Source organism: Ctenopharyngodon idella, chromosome 18, assembly GCF_019924925.1.
Source record: "Ctenopharyngodon idella isolate HZGC_01 chromosome 18, HZGC01, whole genome shotgun sequence".
Taxonomy (NCBI): Eukaryota; Metazoa; Chordata; class Actinopteri; order Cypriniformes; family Xenocyprididae; genus Ctenopharyngodon; species Ctenopharyngodon idella.
Window position 1 is genome coordinate 18,045,415 of NC_067237.1, and position 27,378 is coordinate 18,072,792.

Here is a 27,378-nt window from a genome sequence, read left to right on the forward strand (position 1 = left end):
GTATTTTCAGGACAGAATTTAATGACAATTTTACAAAAGAAAATTAGTTATGTTATCAAGAATAACAACCAAACCAGGAAAACTATATCACTCATTAAATCCAAACACACATAGTAAGTAAATCACTGTATTATTCAAAGTGCATTCTGTACAAACACAAAGAACTGATGATAATATATTTTAACTGCATGTCTCAGTAGTATTTAAACTGAGGAAGTAATAGAGGACCAAAAAAAAAACCCACAGTTATGCCCTCTCCGAATATAGAAAATACAATGACCTCTCTCTTACATTCTGTCTCCAACATTTAGAAGTGGAAAGACCAAGTGAGTTTTGAACTCGAAATTGAACGACGCTCTAGCTAATCTCAATCAGGAAGTCTGTAAAGTGCTTTTTTCCACTGATTTACAAAATGAGATTTCTTTAATTATAATCGATTTAATATACTGTGCTATGAGATGTAGAGCTGCACAATTCTGGATAAAATGAGAATCAAATAGAAATCACAATTCTCCCACAAATTCTGAATATAAAGCTAAACAAAATAACATGTAACTTACTAGAGGTTGTAACAAAATATGGAAAAATGTTTAATTAATTTGAATGAATTATAAAAGAAATGGTTTGAATGAATTCAATGACTCGTTAATAAATACTTGTTTCATTACTGGATGAATCAGTGTTGTTGAACGAATCTTTTGAATGAACGATACATTTTTAACAGTCACTTGTCGCCACCTAGTGTCGTAAGATGTAAATAAAACACCGTTTTTGAAAAAGCCAAGTTAGTTTCAAAAGGCGTTTTGCTCTATTTTGATCGCTATCATAGACATCAGTGTTTATATCCTAACTTTAAACTTTTATCTCAGTACTTCTATGGTAATTTGAATATTTGTAACACATTAATAACTACTGTGTGGTTCAAAACTGCTTTCTCTGGCTCAGCGCGGCAGCACGAACATGATTTAAATGTTCCAGTATGATTTTGTCAAAGGTTTAATAGATACGGGTGAATCGTTGTCATTAATAAAAAATGATCACGTGGGTGTTTGAATCGCGATCTTTTTACGATTAATCGTGCAGCTCTAATTATATGTTTAAAACTGTCTCAAAACGGGACTAAACGCCTGTTCACACCAAGAACGATAACTATAACTGTTAGTGTCCACACCAGCGGACGATATTGTTGTTTATTCTAAGCGCGTGCTGCAGTTTTGTCTCCTGCAGCTTTAAATTCTCAAGCTCTTTAAAGCAGGTGGATTCTGATTGGCTGTCAATAGGCACTTTTCCACCGCTGGGCCAAACGATTCTAAGAACGGTAAAGAATGGTTCCAGTTGTATTTTCACTTGGGATTCCCCCTCAGGAATCGGGTCTCCTTTAGGACCCAGGCGGTAATGCCTGATCAAAAGTTGTTGTCTTGACTAATTATAACCAGAGACTATAGAATAACACAAGACGCGTCACTCGTATTGTTCTGAATGGGAGAAAGTGCAACGCGCAATATGGCGGAATAAGTCCCGCCTTCTAAATAAGAGCCAATCGCCAATTGGTAAAGTCATCGCGTCACTGCAGCGGCCGTTAGAAGCTCCGGTTCCTATAGAAACAGTCAGATGCGCGCCTCCGAAATGAGGCACAAGAGACGCCCATTTAGGACTGCGCATGCGCATTAGCTTGATCCAGCCTGAATAATACAGTTTTTTGTCATGATTCGAGCGTTTAGAAACACAATTCATGAGACAGTTGTTGTCAGATTTCATTGGTGATTTCAAATATCAAATTTAATCGAAAGCTTGGCGAACAGCTTTGGAGAATTTGATGTTTCCCCATTCAAAGAGATAGGAGCTGCACTTGAATGCCCAAGAGGCGTTTCAAAGATGGCCGCCGAGTGAAATGACTTGTCTTTAAGGGACTTTGTTACAACCTATTTCACTATTGTATGATGTTTATTACATTATGTGCACAAACAACAGGCTTGAAATATAAAATGAATGCATATGTATTGCATAATAAAACAAACTGGAAACACAACCATGCCTAAAAATGTTTTTTTTTTTTTAAGGATAAGAATTATTGCAATATACTATGTTCTGTAAAAGTAATTTAATATTAATTTTACACAATAGCAATGTGGTACAGTATATAATAATATAATAAATTTGTAATAAATTAATTGTCATGCTAAGTACACACAAACAAATTTGAAATGTAATTGGCAACTATATTGGAAGCAAAAATCATACCTAATATAACATAAGCTAAGCTAGCAGGCTAATCGGGTAGATGTATGCTATGCTAGTACATAAGCTAACTAAAGAACTAAAAAAACAGTAAGAACGAGAAATGCTTGATTTCACAACCTACAGCTTCAGTTACAGCATATACTAGTATATGAACCATGTCATTTAAAAGACCTTAATGGTCATTATAACGCATTTTAAACTATTTAAATCATAACGTGATTTTGCAGAAATTATAATCAGATGCTAAAAATGCTACCCAAAGGAGTCCTAAAGGAGACCCGATTCCTGGGGGGACTCGATTTCTCACCACACCGGATCGGCACGGAATGGAAACGGTTAAGCAAAGAGAACGGTTTGACCCAATGTTGGAAAAGCGGCTAAAGTTTTTATCGTTCACCAATTGGAAAAGTGATTCCAACGATATCTTTCTCTTTATTTGTCTTATCGCTATTTTTATATTTAGAACGATTTTTAGAACTATATCTTTATCGTTATCATTATAGTTATCGTGTTTTGTGTGAACAGGCCTTAGATGATCAGTTTAGTCATAAATTTAGTTACAACCTGAATACCTTTCTCAAAAATGACAAAAAAATAATTGAGTTTGCAGCACATTATTGGCTACGAACCCTAATGGCGCCAAACCTAAGGTCTCTTCTCACACTTCATGATAATCAGAGTTATTGGGTGATGACCCACCCTGCAGCGGGAGAAACTAGACCCTTTGCTGGTGCAAAGGAACTGATGCTGCATGGAGCCAGGAAATTAATGAAGTTAGGCTTATGTTCCAACCGATAGAGCTGTGTCCCGTTAACACAAAACAAACACAACATTCCACCATTTATCTGGAAACAATGTCCTATTACCTCTGGTTTCGAGAATGTGGCTGTGATTAAAGGGAGTATTTCTGGAGCTTGAACTGGACAGAATCTGCCTGTTTGACATATCAAGAATGAAGCGGACCAAACCTGGTACTTCACTGGCTAATATAGAATGGCTCTCACCCTATCTGGATCTATTTGATGAGCTCTTTGGCTGAGTAAGAATTCTACTCCCTGCAAAATGTCCCACATTGGATGGGTGGGAAGCACTCGTTCTTCTAATGTTTTATTATGCCTCTGTATTCTGCTCCATCTTGACTGAATTGTTTAAGCCTAGTGCATATGAACTGATGCCAGAGATGTCTTCTTAAGCCTTACTAAAAGCTTGTCCTGCTCAGGTATTTAATTTAAATAATTCAGACAAGAAGATTGAGTGCATTTTCGCTATTTATCTAATAATATTTTCACATGTAGAGCAGTTTTACTGCTGTGACTTTGATTACACAAAGCATATTTAGATATTTACCCCTTATTTAGAAGACTTAAAGGGACAGTTCACCGAAAAATAAAAATTCTGTCATCATTTACTTACTCTCTTGTCATTCTAAATAGGAGATGTAGGCATGTTATCCAAGCATTAATGGCAAGGAAAGCCCCTTATACTTGGAAGCAGCCACGTATGAGGTGTTTCTGGGTGTTTCTCCCAACTATCTGCTTTATGGTCTTGATAAATTGTGGCATTTTAGAATCCAGTATTCCCATAAATTTGTCTTTTATGAGATTAATAAAGAACTCTGTCTCGTCTTTGTGTCCATCTTTAAAGAATGATCGACATTTACAAACGCCAGGTAACCTGTAAATGCGGAAAAACAGTTTCCATTGCAGTTTTGCAAAATATTCCTTTTTTGAATTGCCTGAAAAACCACCTCATGTGAACGTAAAAACTTTTTTGTGATATAAGTTTTTTTGCGAAATTGACGTGTTTCCATTGGGCATATTTTCAATTTGCAACTTCAATTTGTGCAATTTGAAGGGTAATGGAAATGCAGCTAGTGACTTTCGTGTGTGTGTGTGTGTGTGTTTCACAGAATAAAAAGTAATACAGGTTTGGAACAAAATGAGAGTGTAAAAAAATTTCTTTCTTTTTTTTTTGGTTGAACTATCCCTTTAAGATTCACAACTGATAGCATTTAATCCATAATCTCTTGAAAAAAACAATTTTGTTCAAAATTTTGGGGTCAGCAAGATTTTCAAAAGAAATTAATACGTTTATTCAGCAAGTATCCATTAAAAGTGACAGTAAATACTTTTTCTTTGTTATAAAAATGAAATAAATGCTGTTCTTTTGAATTTTCTATTCATCAAAGAATCCTGAAAAAAAATATATCATAATGGTTTCTACAAAAATAAGCATAATAAGCAGCACTACTATTTTCAACATTGATAATTAGAATGATTTCTGAAGGATCATGCGACACTGAAGCCTGGAGTAATGATGATGAAAATTCAGCTTTGATCACAGGAATAAATTTCATTTGAAAATATATTAAAATAGAAAACAATTATTTTCTAATTATTATTACAATTATTACCATTTTAAATCGTAATAATATTTCACAATATTACTGTATTTTTGATTAAATAAATGCACTTTTGGCGGTCATAAACATAAACATAAAAAAAAAAAAAAAAGTAAAAAATCCTACCAACCCCAAACTTTTGAATGGTATTGTATATGTCTGGTAATTGATAGGACAAAATAGTGCATACTGATTTTTTTTCTCTCAATGCTAATACATGGGAAGTCAGTATATTAATAAATCAGTCTCTATTTTGAAACTGGCCCATCGGATTCCACACATTCAAGCTCCCACTGCACAATCCACTTCCTCTAGAAAACTTCAAAATTTAATCTCCAAGTGTTTTAAAGCTTCGAGCCTCCATTTCTCATGTTCATATTGGCTCCAGATGGCATTGACTTTCACCTCATTAGTGCTGACAGCTTAGGGCTGAGGTTGTCTGGTCTTCTGTGTCCCAGATGAAGGCATCATGTGGCCCATGTGATTGCGGCGCTGTGCTCCTTCGCCTTCATGCGCAGGCTGGCGATGCTGGAGGATTTGCGATCTGGTTCAACGCTGAGATCAAAACCATTAATGGTTCCACCCACTCCAGAGTTGCCAAAAAGACTGCCCATGTGTGTCTGTCCCATGTTCCCACCTGGGCTTGGCATACCGAGGAAATCAGACATGCCACTAGCGGAGTGAGGGTGAGGGGTCATGCAGGAAGCTACAGTATCACAAGGTACCACACAGCCAGGCACTGGTGAGGCTGCACTGCTGCCACTGAGCCAAGATGGGTTCTGAATCTAAAGAAAAATACAAAAGAAAACATATGTAATCCTGATCCCACTTTATACCATGTACTAACATTTAAATTCATCATTTGATACAATGAACTTATTGTGTACATACATGTTTTACATTGTACTAATTTTTAAAAAATACCTGCTGGTGCATTTGAAATGTTTAACTAATCATCTTGTAATGACTGTCATTCCAGTTCTACTTTCTGAGTATGAATTGCAGTAAAAGACAACAAAACTCAAGCACTGTAAAAGGTTTTGCCACAAACTCAACTGACTGGCTTCTCTCCTGTATGATTTCATACGAGTCTCTTCAGACCTTAGAACTGTACATGAATTATGAGCTTCTACAACTTTTGACCTCCTAACTGAACTCCTTTCCACAAATTGATCAAAGAAATAAAAACAGCATAAATAAAAATGAATAAGTTTTCTCTTAGTCTTATTAAGTGCAAACAATAAGTGCAACCATAATCAAAATACTCTCTCAATATTCAAAGAGAGACCAAATTTTCCTTCAAGCATGATACAGAGCTAAGAGATGGTTACAACTACACAGCCCAGCCTAAGATAGCTTTCACATTGGGAGATATTTGCATGCGTCAAGGAGCTGCGGGTATTGAAATCGTGTTTGAATGCGCTCGCGTTTTACTTTCGCTTTCTATTTTGCGATCGCGCATACTCTATGAATAGGGGGTGGCAGTGCTGAGCGTGCATTCTACAAGATCAGACATTTGTCAGACACTAGGCTCTGTTGTGGAACAAATCCCTCCACCATGGTCTTGTCAGTCATCTCATCACTTACTCTCGTCACGTGATCAGTGAACTCCTACTGCACTACGTACGACTCTGCTGCTTGTGTTGGATGAGGTGGATGGGACTGAAGCAACCATTATCCACCTGAATTAAATGGTTTTTGTTTCTACAAAAAGCAAAACAACAGTGGAGGCGTAATGTAAACGTAGCAGTGGCATATTCTATCCTAATTTCACCCTCACACTTCCACGGCAATACCACGAGACAGCTTTTCGCCTCGACAAAAAAAATCTTGTCACATTTTAATCTTGTGACACGAGATCTCGTCACACCCCTACTTATTAGTATGATTAAATTGGATCATCGAAGGTCAATTAGGGCATTCAAGTAGCTTTTATAAACATGCATTAGAAAAAAAAGTGCATCTCGAGACAAAACAATGTTTTTTTTATAATATGTCAGTGCAAGTTGCTTTCAGTTAAAAAAGCTAAGTCTGGGACTAAGCTTAAGCCTTGTCTGTGAAACCGGGGGAAAGTATATTTGTGTTAACTATTGCAGGTTTGTGTAATATTCTGATTTTTCATTTAACTCTTTTTATTTATTTTGAGGAATACTGAATCTGTTTTTGTGCAAGTGAGATAAGTAAATGTATGCTAACATTTAGTCTAGAACTACAATAATGGGAGTAATTTATTTGAAAAAGTAACTCAGATATTTTAAATTTAAAAGTAATGCATTACTTTACTAGTTACTTGAAAGAAGCAATCTGATTACGTAACTTGCAATGTAATATGTTACCCCAACACTGGTATTCAGACTCTTTTCGAATGAACAGTGGTGTCAAGTGACTGTCTTTATGAGTGAGTCATTTGAATCATTCACTCAAGCGATTTGTTCATAACACTGATACATTCAGGAATGAAACAAGTGACTGGCTGCATCCTAATATTCATACTTCCCTACTATATAGTAAGTGAAAAACACTGTGTTAAGTATTAGTAGTATGTACCAATTCATAGTATTCATAAAACAGTAAGCAATAAATACCGGAATGACCCAAAACTTCTGAAGTGCTATCCCATGAGGCCACGGGAGAGGATTTGTGAATGGCAGTCAAGTGATGCAACTGACGCTGGTAGTTTTTAAACTTTGTCAAATAGCATTTTGATATATAAATAGAAATCTATGATCAGTAGTACAGATTTTCCTTTTACCTGTGCGTAATTTTCAGGTCGTGTAAGAAGAGGAAGCTCATAGGCCGTTGAGAAGTGTGTCCGAACCTGCTGCATCTGACCAAAGCGTTCTCTCTTTCTCCATTTGGCCCGGCGATTCTGAAACCACACCTGCAGGAAATGAACCAAATATCTGATTATTTGAAATGTGCAAAATCCCAAGATTTGGAGTGAATACAGGTAGTGTATTCTTCTGTAAAATCTTCACGCTGTTTCTATTTTGGTACTAGAAATACAAACTCTCAATGCCGTTTATACACTGAACAATATTACTAAAATCTACAGAGAACTGTATTCTTCCTGTAGTGACTTCCTGTAGTGAAAAACTGAGCCCATGCGAAGCCATAAATCGTGAGGCACATGAAAGCACTGCCAGCTGATGTCTTTAATGTGCTGTCCGCACTGCACTATTTATGTATGGATTTGAACTCCAGCACAGGTTGGAGCTCTACACTTTGATAGCTGCTCCTCTGTCTGTCTCCCCTCAGCCAGCGGGTCCAGTCTCGCTCATGTCTGGAGCAGGTCCACCTCATCAATCACAATGAGGCCAGTTCTGATCTGCTGTTAGTGCACCATGACACAAACCAACAACCCCGAACCACAGCTGCGTGCTGTCAGACCTCAACATATGTTTTGATATTTTATGATTTGTAAATACATGTAATTGTTTTAGAATCCAGTCTGTTACTTTTAAATTTTACCGGATGCAATGTTTTATTTTGCGGTTGCTATATTTCAGTGGAACAAAGTCATTTTTTGACATTTACATTATCTCATTCATTATTTACTTACTCATTATTGACTTGTAATCTGCACAGTAAAGTCTGCAACAGACATGCACATGTTCAGATTCCCTGTATTTATATTATAGATGTTTGCTTTTCAGTATGATCCTGTCAAGTTTCTTCCTCAGCCATTTCCATCACTTCACAGTATGACAGAGAAAGGTCTGTTTCTTTTCTACCCAAAAAACACGTTTTTCAGAACAATTCTCACTTTTAACTAGTTGCTTATTAGTTTGCATATTGGCTGTTTATTAGTACTTATAAAGCACATATTAATGCCTTATTCTGCTTGAAGGTCAATGGACAATGGGGTCAATGGGGAGGGTCATTGTTTTGTCCAAAGGCCTTAATAATAATAAAAAAACAAAGATATGTCATCCAAAGTATGTAAGGTAGTGCAACTAGATCTCTTTTAATGATTCTAAAAGGTTTTAATTATATTCTGCACATATAAAGGTATTATAAAGATTTTGAAGTGTCAAAAGGTCATTCGATTTAACTGTCCAAAGGCCAAAACAGCCATTGTGATTAAAATATCTTAAAATGTAATAAATGTATATATATTTTTTTATTCTGGCATGATTTTATAACATCATACATCAACATAGTGCAAAATGGTATTAAAATTATGTGTAGAAGTCGTTGCTTTGTTATGAGAAAGAATATCCAGAAAAATGAATTTTATTGATGTCATTCGGAGTAACCAATATAAAGGGACCATTTTGGATCAAGTCACGTGGTCAGTATCATGTGACAGGATGTGACATCATTCAGACACCTGCAAAGGACCACATGGTCGTGAAGCAAAGTAACTAACTCTCTCTTAACTATTTGAAAAATTCATGTTTTCACTTGCTCATACTCATGTCCCAAAACATCAGGTCATTTGGTACAACCGCTATAAAACATGGAAAATGTTGTAATATTTTAAAAACTTGTACTAAATATAAATTGTTTGATTGTCCTTTTGCTAGCTAGCTAGATATCAGCCTGTTAGATATCTTTCTCCATTTGGCCCGGCGATTCTGAAACCACACCTGCAGGAAATGAACCAAATATCTGATTATTTGAAACGTGCAAAATCCCAAGATTTGGAGTGAATACAGGTAGTGTATTCTTCTGTAAAATCTTCATGCTGTTTCTATTTTGGTACTAGAAATACAAACTCTCAATGCCGTTTATACACTGAACAATATTACTAAAATCTACAGAGAACTGTATTCTTCCTGTAGTGACTTCCTGTAGTGAAAAACTGAGCCCATGCGAAGCCATAAATCGTGAGGCACATGAAAGCACTGCCAGCTGATGTCTTTAATGTGCTGTCCGCACTGCACTATTTATCAGCCTGTTAGCATTGTTTGAAAATATCGTCATTCGGTATAACCAAAAAACGATATTTTTGGTTAAACTGAAGGACATTTTTTGGTCACAAATTTTGTCAATCTTGTAAAAAATGACAAAAGCAGTGTTAATTGATTATAAATACCACATAATTTCATTGTTAACACTTAATAAAACTTAAAAATTAATTATATCCCCATTATGTTAAATTACTTTTACAAAATCCTTATTCGACAATGACCCATGACCATATTCTACATCCCTAAATCCTACCCTGTACTTAAACTTAAATGCTACAACAACTACCTTACTATTAATAAGCAGTAAATTAAGAGTTTATTGAGGCAAAAGTCATAGTTAATAGTGAATATGTGTTCTCCATTACCACAAATACTCATGGATTTGTCTCTGGTGTGTAATTTAGGAAGGAAAATGACTCCCATGTTTAAGCTCTTATGAATTTATAAATGCACAGGCTTTCATTGACTATTTCAAAGTGCAGTGTCAGTCTGTCCATACCACTGAGATCAATTTGGATTGTGAGAAGTAAAGCCCTGTCCAATCACATTACAGTTTCCATTACCCACAGGAACCCCAGAAATATTATGGAAGGGTAACGGAATATGGCACACTGAGTTCACATGAATGGGGAACCATAAAAGGTACAAAAGACACAATGGATTTCAACTTATCTTTATTTGAGTTACAAAATATATTGCTTGAATTAGCTCAAGTTGTCCTATAGGGGCCAATTGTATACAAAGTAATTCGATCATTCAGGCCGATGTCATGGCCTGCTCCTGACCTCCAAGTGCCATTATGATCATGTCATCTGTTTTGAGAATCTTTGTAATTTAATCCTTGTCTCTTTGGACATTTATGTTGTTTTTCCTTGGTCTACGAAATTAAGTGTAATCAGAGATAATGACCAATGATCAATGAGTCGAGCAGCATCTGTATTCTTAGTTTATGTTGTTCCTCTTTCCTCTACATGGGTGGAAATGTTTTGAAGATGAATTGAAGGACAATGTACAATGTAAATGCTTTTTTACATTAACTCTTTCTAGCTTTTACATTCTAGCTTCATGCTTTCTTTTTTATCAACACTTAAATGTGGGCAAGTTTCATAAAAAAAAGCAACATTTTGAACAAAAAGCTGAGAAAATTGCGTTTTTTTATTTCAAAGACTAAAACGTGCATAAGCAATATTTTTATCGTTTGTTTCTGCTTCTTTTTTGCATGTGTTTTGATCGGGAGATTCTGTACTCTTTCAGAAGATGAGTAATAGCGACCCCTACCGTATAACACTGAAAACACAGAAAGTCAGAAAATTCCGTCAATGGTGGGAAAAGAGTTAAACATTTAGTTCAATAACTAATCTAAACCAGCTGAGCAGACTGCAAGGCATTAAATTAGGGGCCGTTTACCTGACACTGTTTTCAACTAAAAACGTAAAACTTTTTATGCGTTTTGGCCGTTTATTTACATGACAACAGTGTTTTGGTGGCCTGAAAACTCAAACTTTTGTAAACGCGTTTCAAAGTGCAAGTTTTTAAAAATGATACCATTATAATCTCTGTGTAAACTACAAAAATGTGAATTTGTGAAAACGGTGATGTCATGCACGTGTATTCTGTGTTCAGTCTATAGGTGCTCAGTTTTTATTTAAAGTGACATCGCCAACTACTGGCCTGGCAGCATAATTTAGCGTCTTTAGTCATTTTCGCAGGTTCTTGTGAACAGGGATCATATTGACAATGGCGTCGTCTGTACGTAAAAAAACGAAAATGTTTACGTTTTTAGTACATCGTTGTCGTGTAAACGTACACTTAGACAGAAAGAATTATGGAAGCCCCAACACATATTCATGGCAATTCGTAACTATTTTACATTTTCGCGAATTGGTGGCTAATTTATATAAATCATACGTTTTCGTACGATCTGCTTACACCTTATGCAGTGATGGTTATGTTTAGGGGTGGACGTTTTCACTTACATTTTTCTAAATTCTAAAATCATACGAAATTGATACCTTGTAAAATCTTCCCTTAGAGATCTGATTGGGAAGCACCTTTTGTGTCACAGAATAGAAAAATAAAAAAGGTAATTGTGACTTTTTATCTCACAATTCAGCCTTTATTTTTTACAATTCCATGTTTTCCATGTTTGTCTCGGAATTCAGAATTTTTTTTTTTTTTTCAAAATTGCACATTTACGTCTTGCAATTCGGGCTTTATTTCTTGCAAATGTGAGTTTATATCTTGCAATTGTGAGTTAACATCTTGCAATTCAGACTTTTCCCCACAATCACGAGTTTATAACACAATTCTGATTTTTTTTCTTGCATTCACAAGTTTATATCTTACATGGTTGAAATATGAGATGGAAGGAAAAAATATTTAGCAATGCTTTTGCATTCTCTCGCAAAATGTTTGCACTCCCCTAAGAAACTTTGCGTTCGCTCGCAAAACCTTTGCGTTCCCAAGCAAAAACGTTTGCGTTCGCTCACAAAACTTTTGTGTACTTTGCGAGTGAATGCAAAGTTTTTAAAGCATTGCCAAAAAAAATTTTTTCTTCACCATGTCCCTTTAGGGGCTTACAAATTACAATTTACAATATCTTACAATTTTGAGTTATCATCTCAATTAAGACTTTTTTTGTTCTCAGAACTGTGAGTTTACATCTTACAACTTGACTTTTTTTTCTCAGAATTCTGAGTTTATGTCTTCTGCTTCTTTCTGTTTTTTTTTTTTCATCATTCTCTGATACAAACTTTCTCCTTTGCACTTTCTTTTCTTCAAACTCAAATTCTAAAGGGAAATAAGGATGTTAGAAAGTGAAAGGGGAGAATGCTCAGGCTGGAGTTTGTTTACATTTCATGTTTAATTTCCTGACGCCTAAGCCCCCGGCTTTCCAGAGCTGCCCCCTCTGACCTCTCAGAGACCCACAGACTAGCGCAGTGGACCTTTTGTGCAGATCCACAGACACACACATACACATACTCTCATTGTATAAGGACACTTATAATGCATAAGTGCATCACTACACATATGCGCTCACATAACACAAGGTTTTAAAAGATACCAAATTATATTCCAAAATGTATGTTCCAAGTATGTCCCGAGGACTAAAACTATGATATCATCCAAAACATCCTCTATTACAGTGTGTTGAGGGAAAAAGTCCTGTTTGATAGAGAGAGCGAGCAGGACAGAGCAACAGCCAGCGCTAAACAACAGCGCTGGGGAGGAAAGCGGGAGGGGCTCATCACAATTGCGTATGTCTGTAGGTATGTTTTTGAAAAACGGGTCAAACCCTGTAGTCACTCAACAGAGTCTGCACTGTGTTGTCAGCCTACGAGGTAATTAGACTCATGTGTGTGCGATAGTTGGTTCTGTTTGGACTCGGAACGAATGCAGTTACTGCACTATACCTTCAAAAACATGGCCGGGTTCCTGACGATGCCTCATTCTCTGCGTGGAAATTGATTATGGCATCTCAAACTGTGTTTTCTTCAACTGCCAGAGAGCATGTGTTTTTTCCTTCCTAACTCTTCTTAACATCCTTAAACACTGTGGTGTAGAGAGGTACATTAAACATGGACTTGAAGTTTGGAAAAAATATGTGAGTCCAACTTCTGTCATGAAGTGAGAATTGAGATCTGTGTTATGCACAGCAGAGACTATTGTTCTTTTTAGCAGAGCAGATTCTGTAGACTTGTGGGGGAAACCTGTAGAATTCTGAGGAATAGATTTAAAAATTGACAAATGTAGTGTATTAAATGGAGCTACTAGAAAATACATGCTATTGATTTACTGAGAATAATACCAAATAATATTAATAATAATAATTTTTTTTATTATTAATAGTAATAATAATAATATTGCTGTTTTACAAACTGAAGAATGAGGGTACGTTTACATGACAACAATGTACTAAAAAACGATCCAGTTCACAGATCAGCGAAAAGGACTAAAAACGAAGTAGCATGAAGTCACTGCTTTCACAAATTTCACAAAAGAGATGTTAACGGTATCATTTTCAAAAACTTGCACTTTGAAACCTGTTTTCAAAAGTTTGCATTTTTCCGGCCCCCAAAACGCCATTGTCGTGTAAATGAATGGCCACAACTCAAAAAGATTTTCGTTTTTAGTTAAAAACGGTGTCGTGTAAATGGCCCCTGAGTCACTATTTTTGTAGCAACTGACAACCTGCAAATGTTATACATAGAAATTAAATAACTTAGAATATTCATTTTAAAGGGGACCTATAATGTCCCTTTTACAAGATGTAATATAAGTCTCTGGTGTCCCCAGAATGTGTCTGTAAAATTTCAGCTCAAAATACCCCACAGATCATTTATTATAGCTTGTCAAATTTGCCCCTATTTGGGCGTGAGCCGTTTTTGTGTGTGTCCCTTTAAATGCAAATGAGCTGCTGCTCCCGACCCACTTTCCAGAAGAGGGCGGAGCTTTAACAGCTCAAGCTTCGGTTGCTCAACAACAACAAAGCTGGAGAATCTCACGCAGCCAAAATGAGGATTGTCAGTAACGGTGTTCAGCCTTACATTGTTTAAACCGGAGTCGGACACTGATGGAGAGACTCAGGAAGAAGTTACAACTTTTAGAATGAAACTGGACGTTTCTGAATGGTTAGTGGATAAATCTATGTAGTTGCTGTAGAGTTGAATCAACTCATCGACTAGCATGTGAAGTCATGTTAATCTTTTGTGCAAATCCAGCATTGAATTGACCCTCGTTTGTGAAGCGGTCCGGCATAAATGACAACACTCTACTATAACAACTCTTCCTTTTCTCTAAAGCAGCCCAACATGGCCTCACCCCCTTTGTTGCGTGTTCTCAGGGACAGGGTTTATGTAAATTTTAGGGTTAGTGATGTCACTAACCCGGAAGAATTTTGTTGTAGTCCCTACCAGCTGTTTGTTGTAGTCCTTAAAAAGTGATTTCTGTAAAAGAAAATATCTCCTTTTGCATTGAACTTTGAGTGTCGTAACTTTGCAGATGTTGTTTATGCTCAAACTGCAACATTACACACTAACTAAAGTTAAAAGAGTGAAATAATAATCAAGGACCCCTTTAAAACTATACCGCAGCTCTACTGAAGTGTGTATGAATCTCAAATATAGGCCTATTCTAATGTAATTTACGCAGCAAAACGATCAAGTTCTTTCAAAAATGGGATGACCAGTTCTACCTGCACCCTTGCCTCTGTGAGATCCGTCCTGAGCGCTAGTTGTTCGCGGGCGTAGACATCAGGGTAGTGCGTCTTCTGGAAAACCTTCTCCAGTTCCTCCAGCTGATAGCTGGTGAAGGTGGTGCGGTTCCGTCTCTTCTTGCCTTTATTGCTCTCAGCCTCACTCTTGTCTAGAGAACTGCCAAGTTCAGAGACAGGGCGTTCTGCTTGACCTTTGACCCCAGGGTCTTTCAAGTTGATGTAACTACCATCCATACCTGTAGGATCAGCAGATTGAGGCATCTCTGTGTCTGTCAGTCCAGTGCCATCTTTACCTGGGAACAGACATATTTCAATGGATTAATTGTGGTTTTTGTGTTTGTGTCTATAAGCAAAATACTGAGGAGAAAGAGGGTTTATGTTGACCCGTTTCTTAACCCATTACCGTCCGTACAGACAAATAACGTATCTGAAGTATGGAGGGAAATGAACATTCACAAAAACTCTCATTGTCACAGACAAGGAAAATTAAGCACATTTACACACTTTTTTATCTAAGCATATCAACAATACTCATTAGGGGAAATCAATAGTGGAACTAAGCAAATCAACTTTCACACAGACGAGGACTGACAAAACTGGACACACAGGCTTAAACAGACTAATTAATAAACAGGGAACAAAGGAAACACAACATAAGAGTCCCAAAGAGAACATTTTCTACTCCTATACAAATATTCTTTACTTCAACATAAAGAGGGTTCTGTTGTCACCTTACATTTCAAGGACCTCTAATGTACAACAAGCCTTTCTTTATCTTAGTTGAAAATATGTTTTCCATGTTGGATGCCTGAATCAGTATCTTGATGAAAGCACAAACATGCCCAGATTGTAAGTAAATAATCAAATCATGCCTGTTCAAAGCAAACAACACTGAGGTTCTCAGTTACACGATCTTTTCAATGTCACAGGTGATATAGGCTCAGTTTTAGTAACTTTTTCCAGCTCATGTTAGAGCAAATCAACCAAACAAGCAGTGTATTGTTCGCTCATTTTATTTCTTGATGTACTTTGCAGGATGCTGGACTTGGATTTCATTCATAAGTCAAATAACATTTAATAGTATTATATGTTGAAATTCTAAAAAAAAATAAAATAAAAAGTTTGATAAAATGGCAGATTCCTTTGTATTGCTGACTATTTTCATAGCTAGCATTTTATGTATTCCAAATTAACACAATTATTGTTTTCACACTTTTTAAAATTACAGCTTGATTGGAAATGATGCACAATAAAACATTCAGATCCACTTTATATTAAATGTCTTAAAAAATTAGGCCTGAATTTAAGAATTATGTATTTGAATTGCATATAAAATTTCCATCTATTAGGATTACAAAGTCTTAAAATAACAACAACAAAAACTTAACGTGATATTGTCAGTCATACAAAAATGAAACGGGTAAGATTTCTGTACTCAAAAAAGCATGGCATAGTTTATAATTAAATATTTGATTTTATTTGAATAATTATATATTTTTTAAAATGCATTATTTTCAGATTGCTTAAAATCAGCATAAACCTTGTCCCTGTGAAAATGATTACATTTATTCAGTTAAAAAGTATGAAGATAGTTAAGATATAGTTAGCTGTAGGACAAGCAATATTCAGTTAGTTAAAATGTATGAGACTGAAACAAATTGGATTTACTTGTTATGATAAATATATAAATCTGGTTATTGTGTATTTAAAACACATTAGTTTATTAGTACTATTACAGAAATATATGCTTAATTTAAGTGTGACTGACAAATATGCATCACATTAAGTTTATTAGTTTGTGTTAAAACTGTATAATCCAAATGGATGGAAATTTAATATTTTATATTCAAATACATAAATCTTAAATATAGATCTAAATATTTTTTTTGAGTCTATGCACTACCATTTAAATTAATAATTTTATACAATGCACTTATTTTGTCCATACATATTTTTTAAATCGTACATGTATTTAAAACATACCTGCATGTAATGATTTATGTATCTATACTTACAGTATTGACCCTTTTCCTACCCTTTAACCACCTTAAAACCTAATCATACCATGAAACCTTTCCCTATTTAAATGTGTTTTACAATACATCATGAACAAAATAAATACACTATACCAAAACAAATTATTAAAATAATAATAATAATAATAAATAATAAGTGCATAGTAGTTAAAGACACCTGATATAAAGTAGGATCAAATATTCTGTTCACAGGTGATATTTACCTTGATTTTTCTGTTTTCTTCTCACGTTTAATATTTTCTCTCATGCTCCTTGTTAACCAGGCACTCTAACTCTAACCTAAAACTTTATTAGAGGAAAATTGTTGATTGTGGTGTATGTGACACAACTAAGGGGTAGTCATCATTTGTATAACAAAGTATATAAACAATTTTCACACAATAACTATTCAAACGGTTTATTTAATACTTTGTTTAGAGTATCAGATTGTTTAAAATGTAATCATATTTTGTGATAACACAGTTCCTCTGTCTCTCTGTGTTTGTCAGAGAAATAATCATAATTGCTGTGGTGAGTGCTTTCAGTCCCACCCTGCTGTCTTTCCTTGGCTTTGTAGCCCATGTTATGCTGAATCTGCGTACCACCAAATTTTTTAAACAGTGCCATTGCATGTTTTGCATCTTGGAGCCAAAGCTCCTTGGTTTTGGCTGCAATTTTTGCATTGACAGCAACAGTCTGGGTTTGATAACTGTCCAAATGTTTGGCAATTTTAGCAATGCTCTGTGTTTTTTCTGCTTGTCATTTAGAATGCAGAATCTAATCAATGGAATTTCATCAGATACAGTTCTTAAAATGAAAGCACTGCTAGAAACATTGCAGAATTTGGTGCCATTTACACTTGATATATAACAGCACTTTTTGACGCAATACCCCACCTCATGACTAAGCTTCATTGCACAATGGTTACTCGTCATTTACCAGATGCCTTTAGCCACAGTGACTTACAGCACATTTAGTAAGAGACAGTCCAGTTGTAGTAGCCTGGGATAAAATATTTTGCTCAAGGGCTCACTAAAGTTCATGATCTCCTCCTATGAAGATTCAACCTGTTACTTTTTTTTAAGCATCAAGTCCAGATCCACTTATTACATTACATTTATGCATTTAGCAGATGCTTTTATCCAAAGCAACTTATTGCATTTAAAGTTTAACTTCGCCGATTTTCAACCAGCTTTGTATTGTTACAATGTTGGTGGTCTATGTAAATAAACAATGTTTACTCATTCTCCGTTTTACCTGGAGTGAGAAATTCATGTTTATTTGTCAGTTTTTTTGACAGCTCAAGGGCTTTCGTGAAAAGTACAGATTATGCTTCCACTTTTTTGTATCCCCGCCCACGGACAGTCGGATCGACAGAGGGTTATTAACAGAACAGTTATTGTTAGGGTAGGTTTATCACTGAGAATTGTATCGTACTATGTCTACTCTTTAAACAGCATTATGGTAAAAATGAAACACTATGGCAACAGCTTTTTTACCTGTATGTGACGGCATTTTGAAACGAGCGGTTGGGCGGAACTGACAGAACATAAAGTAACTCAATCCTGCTTAACGTTTACTTTTTAAATTCTTACACCCGAGAACAATACAAGTCAACACCATTATGACTAAAAGTTTGCTAAAAAGTATTTCCTACTAAAGCAAGGCGCTCTTTGACTCTGGTAAGCGTATTCAATAGCAGACTGGTGCGAGTGACCTTAAATGGCAACATGCCCAGTTTATTATAGGTGTTGTAGTTTTCCTACCTATTAGGCAAAAGGGAAAACAACAGCCATTTTTGTCTGTTTGCTCTAGTCAGGTAGTGCAGATTTCAATTTTTTCACCTTTCTACTGTATAGGCAGACAAGTTTTATTGAAAGCCCATTTTGCCAGCTGTGAAGTAGCCCTTTAAGATATACAATTCAACAAGTTCATGCATTCCCTGGGAATCAAACCCATGATCTTGCATGGCTTTGTTGGCACCATGCTCTACTATTTGAGCTACAGGAATAACTACTACCAAAATGCTCACATCCTAACTATAAACTCAAAATAAGGGTTCCAAAAGGGAGTTTTTGTAGCAATACAATAGAAGAACTTTCTAACATTATGGGTCCCCCAAAGAACCTTTCTTTCAACAGTTCTTAAAATAACCACTTTTTTTAGTGTAAAGAATTCCCATCTAGAACCTATTGTGCAATGGAAAGGTTCTATCGTTGTTAAAGGTTCTTCACGGAACCATCAATCCCAATAAGAACCTTTATTTTTAGCATACAATCTTAAAAATAAAGATTCCAAAAGGGTGTTTATGCAATAGAAGAACCATATTTGGTTCCCCAAAGAACCTTTCAGTGACAAGTTACCAGTGAAAAGAACCATTTTTTTCTAAAAATCTAAAGAACTCTTTTCCACTATAAAGTGGAATGGAACCAAATATGCCAATAAAGAACATTTATTTTTATTCTCATTTTCTTGAGGGAATACTATCAAATTTCCCCTCTGGAAAGATATGTAATAATGTAAAAATCACATCTTTTATACAGGTGTACTATAGTACTGATGTTGGCATTGCAAAAGCCCTCCAGCCTAGAAACATATTCTGGTATTTTCCTTTCTGTAAACCGCTGTTTAAAGTAATAACTTTTTTGAAAATCAATTAACACCAAGGCAAAATGTATAATTGGAGTCCAAGCAGTCACTCCCCTGAGAACACTGACTCCATCCTGAAGGAGTTGGCTGTGTCTTTGAATTAGCAGAGGTCAGATGCTTACTAGGAACGGCTATTTAATCACTGCAGGAAACAGGCAGAAAAACATCAAAGTGTAATTTAACTGGCTGTAAAGCAGCAGGGCACCCGTTAGCTTTTATAGAATGTGACGGTTTGGGTCAGCTCCAGATAAGACACACTGTAAATCAACAAAAACAGTGTCATTTAGTGACATTAAATGTCATTTAATAATGAATAATGCCATTTTGCATCAATGCAATAGAAAAAAAAACATTCTGGATTGCCCAATAAATCTTTCAGTGAACAGTTCTTAAAAGAACCGTTTTCTTTTCTTAATGTGAAGAACATCTAAAGAAACTTTTTCCACTGTAAAGAGCGTTTTGTGCAATGAAAAGGTTCCATGGATATTAAAGGTTCTTCATGGAACCATAGATGCCAATAAATAACCTTTATTTTTAATAGTGAAATGCTGTAATCTGAGTTCTAGCATTTGGTCTCCAATTGCCAATTTACACTACTAAACATTGAAGATACAGGTATCTGTGCAGAAGCAAAACTTCCAGATGTTCCTGTGAGAAGATCAATGCCTGCACGCCGCACAGGAATGTGGATTCTGTGGGAAACCAGGACAGTGTTTCCGTTAAATTTGAGTTCCTGATAAATGACCTCACACATGACTTCCATATACTGCAGAACTGAGCCAGTTTTCTGTCTCCAAGATTTCACTCCCATATGCTCACTATAATTTAAAATAGCTCATGAAGAGGATGTAAATATTCTTTTCATTGCATGCATTGAAGAGTAGAGTATTTTACACATTGGCTGAATTTGTACATCAACTTGTCTAGGCCATGGTATTAAAAGAAATCAATATATTAGGTTTTTGTACATGTTGATTTTTTTTTTAATCTTATGTGATAAATGACTCGTGTCTTATGAGTAAAAGCTGTTGTCCTTTTATCTCCAAATACACAAAATGTATCTCAACTTGTAAGGGAAACACCAGTTAAAAAATTAACTTCATGATAGCTTAGGGATAGTCAAGTCAAGTGACTTTTATTTATCTAACGCTTTATACAATATGGACTGTTTCAAAAAGGATAGTCAGAGGAAAATAATGATTCAATGATGCAAACAGAATTCAATTCTGTTGTAAATCAGCTCTAAAAAGACAATAGTAAACAGTCATTATTCAGTTGAAATCAGTTCAGTGTTGATTCAGTTTAGTTCAATAACTGTGTGAAGTTCATCAATTATGGAATGAGTTCAATTCATCTATAAAGCAGCTCTGGAGAAAACATTTTATCATCCAGATCAGTTCAGTTCTCATCTAATAGTGTCAGTGCATTCAAATGGCTGAATTAAAATTTCCATATAATTTACTCAGCCCCATGTCATCCAAGATGTTTATGTCTTTCTTTCTTCAGTCGAAAAGAAATTAAGGTTTCTGAGGAAAACATTCCAGGATTTTTCTCCATATAGTGGACTTCAACAGTTACCAACGGGTTGAAGGTCCAAATTGCAGTTTCAGTGCAGCTTCAAAGGGCTCTACATGATCCCAGACGAGGAATAAGGGTCTTATCTAGCAAAATTTTCTAAAAAATAAAAAAAAAAAATTGTATACTTTTTAACCACAAACGCTCGGCCTTTACAAAAAAAGGAAAAACAATGATGTAGGACAATTTTGAAGTTGGAGGAAAAAGAGAGATGGAGTTTTTCACCCTACTTCCGCCTACGTCACGCATGACTTTTCCAACATGATTACGTAATGCGTGGCGCATCGCAGAGCAGTGCAAGATGAGCATTTGTGGTTAAAAAGTATATATATATATATATATATATATATTTTTTTTTTTTTAGAAAATGACCAATCGTTTCACTAGATAAGACCCTTATTCCTCGTCTGGGATCGTGTAGAGCTCTTTGAAGCTGCACTGAAACTGCAATTTGGACCTTCAACCCGTTCAACCAAGTCCACTATAGGGAGAAAAATCCTGGAATGTTTTCCTCAAAAACCTTAATTTCATTTCGACTGAAGAAAGAAAGACAAACATCTTGGATGACATGGGGGTGAGTAAATTATCAGGAAATTTTAATTCTGAAGTGAACTAATCCTTTAACTACCAAAACAGGAAATAATGTGCAGAATTAATCATATGTGTAAAACCTTCAAGCTCTACAGAGATACTTTCTCGCTAGATAGCCGACTTAATATCCCATCAATTGTTGAATGCTGATTTATATGCACATGTCATTTTGTAAGGAAAGGTTATGTAAACCAGTCAGGGCTCGTCATTTTAGGCCTCCCAGCAGTGCTGATCGTGCCGAGCATAAAAGCATGAATAATATCTCTGGGAGTCTGTACCACACATCTGCCTCTGAATAATGCCCTATACTCCCTACTGCTGCAAGTCATGAATTACTCAGGTTTTTGGAGAGGTTTCATTCATTAACATTTCCAATAATGTATCCAAATTTAAACTGATTCTAAATGCACTGTCAGATTACAGCATTAGTTGAGGATTAACCCTGGTATTCCCATTTTTTGGAAGTAGTTTATCAATACAATTAGACTGGTGAGTTTAAATAACTAGATACTCAAGTCAATGGCAAAGTTCAATTAGAAATGTTCTTAAAAAAGTTGTTTTTAACGGTTCAAACCGGTGACAAACCCACTTTGTTACCGACTCTGTAGTTTTACAGGGTTGTGATTGGCTGGAAAGAGCTAACCACCCTCTTATATTTTGCATCTAATCGCATGACAAGTTTACAACCCACACTTGAAAAAGTGTAAACTTGAGTCAGAGCACATACATCTTCCCTTCTCTTTGTGTTGAATAGTGGATGAAAAGCGATTTTTGGCTTCCTAATATTGTCCGACTGGTCAATCAGGCTGTCCTTGAGGCTAGATCTTACCCTTGACATCTACAGCGCAGACCACAAACGCTGCTAGAATGGTGTGGGAATCGCAGTGTTCCTTCTCTTCAAACCGCAGACAGGAAAAACGCTCTACAAGTACAGCACTGTCTGTGCCTGTGCATCATAATATGTCCATGAAAGGGATCCTTAGTGATTATCTCATATCTTCATGCCTGTTTACACTGACTATTTGACAAACTATTTTCTGAAAATATGTATTATATGTCCAGTTGGACCGCAGTGATCTCTTTAGAAAATAATTTTCATTTACAAATAGCCCTAAATATCACCTGATTGATAGCATTAATTAAAAACAAATGTAAAATCTTTATTTTTAATGAATCCATTCATTTAAACACCCAGAAAAGATCTGATAATTGTGTTTTAGCCTGTCCCATGTATATTATTGTCTCCTGATTATTATTACAGAAGACAATAAACATTTTATATATGTAAAAAGAGCTCTTGAATACTTTAAATTGATTTATTTAAAGTATAGATGCATTTCTAATAATAATTTGGATGCATGCTAATTTCCCAATGACTTGCTTTGGATGTTAAGACTACTTTCGATAGAATTAATCACAGTGTAATTCTTTTAAAAGCATTTTTAAAATGTAACCAAATATAAGTAACGTTAGACAACGGGTAGATACAGCCTTTTGCTAGGCTAATTGTTTATTTATGTATTTATTTATTAACTCGCGTCAAAACCGCCCGTTAATATATATTTTTTGACACAACTTTGTCTTAGGTTGTCGTCATAAACTGACAGTTCAGACTAAATAGTAAAAAATATCTAAATATGAAGTAGGTTAACTGAAGCAAAGAAATAACTGAATGAATGTAATAGGTTTTTCTGACGACACTGAAGATACAGTCGCTGTCTATTTTCACTGGCCCGCGATCAACACATCGTAAATAGCCCATGCGTGATTTACAACCACAAAGATGGATTTTCATGCCGCTATTTTTAAGTCAGAAGACGATGATAATCTTTTTATTCACTGTGTTCATATCGCAACATCTGTAGGTCTGTTCATGACTTCTGCTTTGATTGTTTATGAGACCACCAGACGAATTGTTTATATATATATATATATATATATATATATATATATATATATAAATGTATATATGAGTAAAAAAATTTACATTTTCGGCAACGTCCGTGTGGTAAACGTAAAAATGTTAGATCTGACAAATAACAGGCGAGAATGTGTGGATTTGGATGGGGTACAGCCTTCAGAAAGTGCTTGAACGAGCTGTAATGATCCGGTAAATCACTCTGTTGATACTCTAAGGCAAAGTAAGCCTAATATACGTGAATGAATAAATGAAACTGGCCTAATTATGTTTAACATTTATTTAGTGAATTTACACTTCCTCGTTTGCAGTGCAATAAACAGAAAAGTCATATTTCTTCAATCCTAAAACACAACACACAATTATGAGCCCGATAAAAAAAAAACCCCAAAAAATTTTATTCGATTTAATAAATGCAAAGATAATAATCATATAGATTATTATTTATAAATATTTATTTATTATTATTATCCTATTTACAAAAAAAAAAAAAAAAAAAACAGTTATACGACAAATAGGCCTACCGTTTTACGATTAGCCTAGCTAACGTGTTATATTTTTGCAGATAGGCTAGTTTTAGTTTAGGCTATGATTTTTAAAATCATTACATCCTGACTAAATAACTAAAGCAATTAAGTATAATATTATAGTCATTCAAAGTTTCAACTTAACTTTATTTGTCCGTAATTAAAAAAACTTACGTTGACTGATTTTACATACAAATTTAAAGCACGTAAAACGTAGCTAATTTTAATATCAAAGTGAGAAATGCAAATGAATACGTTAATTATAGAACAAATATGAGAACAAATCGAAGCTACTCATTAAAGGCCTCCTTTTAGCCTCAACCTTAATATGTGATATGGACCAATTAGCTATCAAAATACACTTATATCCTAAACATAAGGTGGACATTTTCTAGACATACAGGCTCCTGATAAATGAACACAACACATGATGCCACTCACCATAGCACGAGAGGAGCCCGCCGTCCTCCAGTTTGCTGTCTTCAGAGGGAGTTTTGCATGTGGGTCTCTGCATAAAAAGATGATACTTGCTGTACGCGCTCTCGGGTGAGCTATCATCCAGTGACGGACACTCCTGGTGGAATGGACTCCGCGGCTTGTCCCCGTAAGGTTGACCTTTAGCAGGCAGAAAAGTGGGACTGTATTTGGCGTCGCTCGGCTGGAACGTCCTGTAAGGATTGGCCTGCTGGACTCTTCCTTGCCCTGATGATGGGGAATAATATGAATCCATGGAGGTCATATCGCAGTATGAGACGCACGTATCTGCGTTCATACCGACAAAAAACAGACGCAAAAATATCCTAACTTTTTTTTTTTTTTTTTTTGTTAAATCTAAACGTCACCCTTGCTCGAGTCTCCTCTCATTCACAGGCGGCCATGCACTTTCTCACACACCCACACCAGGGCGACAGCTGGAGTTGGTTAAAATGATTCAGATGTTTTCCAGAGACTAGGCAAAAGCAAATGCTAAAGCGTCTTTACGGTTAAGAGGAGAGAGAGAAATGCATGAACGGAGGATGATGTCCTGGTGTCCACTAGAGTCCGTGGTCCCGTCATGATAAGAGGTCAGATCGTGGAGCACGGGAGCCTTTCCCTCTAACTAACACGTGAGAAACACAACGCATGACATTAATGTAATTTAAGACGCAACTGGCAGAATAGCGGGCAAATGGAGCAAGCAAACGTCATAGGCCTATATTTTAAAATGAGGAGCCAAAGTCCTCAATTTTTTTTAAATATATAATGTAAATATGTCCCGGTTACACTTAATTTTCCTGTTTAAATAAAACATTACAGACCAAAGAGAGACCAAATACAACTCTAAATTATATTTTTACACCATGTAATGTTCTGTTTATTAAAACCAAGTATACATCTCATCAAATAGTGTTTTTTTTTTTTTACAATAACTAAGGGCAGTAACAATTTAAACAATATATATTATTTGTGAAGTAATGTTCAGATTTGCTTTTTTTTTTTTGCAGTCATCAAGCTTGTACACACTGGTCACAGACACGAAGATACCTTTAATTTCCTCAAGCGATTGCTCACTAAAAACTCCCACTATAATCAAGTTTCTGGCCATTTCAAGTTTGATTTTGATGTGACATAAAGCAGTGATATCTTAGTTGCTTACTTTTTAATTAGTCTTCCCATTACCGCCATCATTGTCTTTATTCAGGCCGATTCGCTAACGCAAAATGAAAACAAGAGTCGGGGTTTACTGCACGAACCAATCATATCCAATCATACCCGATCATATCCAATCATAGCGCGATGGAGGCATTGCCTCCTCTCACGTGACTTTCCCCCATTCATTTTTAATTACCCCCCACTAAACCAACGTTATCTCATGACCAATTCATACGTATATTCATTTAGGGGCGGGGTTAGGGGTATGTCATTCGTACGAATTCATACGAATTTGTCAACTCGTAGAAAACATACGAATTGCCGTGAGATTGCTAAACCCACCGCGTGCTTTAGGGGGTCTGTTATAAGTCAGTGGGCTCTGGGGAGGCAAGCCTCCCGCTGTAACTTCACCTGCAGGTGTCGCTGTTGGACAGTCTTACTTTAAAAAAAACGAGTGACCTTAACACTTTTTAATGTCACATCTTGTAATATTTGCATTGTTATATTTCAGTAATATCGATTATTATCTCATCCAGTTTTTATTTATTTATTTAACTATTTTTGAGGATACACCCCCTTCAGGATAAACGCCCCTGGCCTAAACGAAAATATTTGGGGAAAAAATTTCATTATTCAGTCAAAATGGTTAAATTTTCTATTAAAGGATGTTGAAAAATGTTAGTGTAAAATAGTGTTTAATCGATGACAGTTTATGAAAACAGAGATTATTAGGCCTATAAAAACAAAAGTAAAAAGTCTTATTTAGAAATAAAAACCATCGGTAACACTTTATTTTAGTGTCATTGTTACATATGTTACATGTAGTTACTATAGTAATAACTAGGCTATAAATTATGCATAATTACATGCAACTTACCCTAAACCAAACCAAACCCTAAACTGATAGTAAGTACATAGTTACTTAATATTATTTATAGTACTTAAAGGGTTAGTTCACCCAAAAATGAAAATTGTGTCATTAATTACTCACCCTCATGTCGTTCCACACCCATAAGACTTTCATTCATCTTCGGAACACAAATTAAGATATTTTTGATGAAATCCGATGGCTCAGTGAGGCCTCTATTGCCAGCAAGTTAATTTACACAAAAAAAACAACAACTAAATAACGACTTTTCAACAATATCTAGTGATGGCCGATTTCAAAATACTGCTTCGAATCTTTTGTTTTGAATCAGTGGTTCGGATTGTGTGTCAAACTGCCAAACTGCTGAAATCATGTGACTTTGGCACTCCGAATCACTGATTCGAAACAAAAGATTCGAAGCAGTATTTTGAAATCAATATTGTTGAAAAGTTGTTATTTTGATTGTTGTTGTTTTTTTTGGCGCACAAAAAGTATTCTCGCTTGAATCACTGTAGTCACATGAACTATTTTAAATATGTCTTTAGTAGCTTTCTGGGCATCTGAAAGTGTTAATTATCTCGCTGGCAATGCAGGCCTCACTGAGCCATCAGATTTCATAAAAAATATCTTAATTTGTGTTCCCGAAGATGAACGAAAGTCTTACGGGTTTGGAACGACATGAGGGTGAGTAATTAATTACATAATTTTCATTTTTGGGTGAACTAACCCTTTAAATGTATAATTACACTGTAACAAAGACACCTTAAAATAAAGTGTAACCAAAACATCTAATGTTTGTAATTATGCAAGATTACTTTTTATGCAATATG

General features: G+C 35.5%; 1 protein-coding gene across 1 annotated transcript; it reads right to left on the reverse strand.

Annotated features, from left to right (window-relative positions):
* alx4b (ALX homeobox 4b) lies at positions 1-25,910 on the reverse strand. The gene is made up of 4 exons (XM_051871312.1): positions 24,490-25,910; positions 14,753-15,066; positions 7,395-7,523; positions 1-5,427 (listed from the first exon to the last, which is right to left on the reverse strand). Exons 1-4 carry the CDS (start codon positions 24,818-24,820, stop codon positions 5,110-5,112), a joined length of 1,092 nt encoding a protein of 363 aa, XP_051727272.1. The 5' UTR covers positions 24,821-25,910; the 3' UTR covers positions 1-5,109.
* Positions 25,911-27,378: the final 1,468 nt, after the last annotated feature.

Bases quoted from the DNA above. Each gene is read 5' to 3' on its own strand.
- alx4b (XM_051871312.1), bottom strand. From the start codon at position 24,820: ATGAACGCAGATACGTGCGTCTCATACTGCGATATGACCTCCATGGAT. The intron at 15,067-24,489 runs GTGAGTGGCATC...GTCTGTTCCCAG, and splicing joins CGGGCTCCTCTCGTGCTATG to GTAAAGATGGCACTGGACTG. The intron at 5,428-7,394 runs GTAAAAGGAAAA...ATTTTTCTTTAG, and splicing joins GACCTGAAAATTACGCACAG to ATTCAGAACCCATCTTGGCT.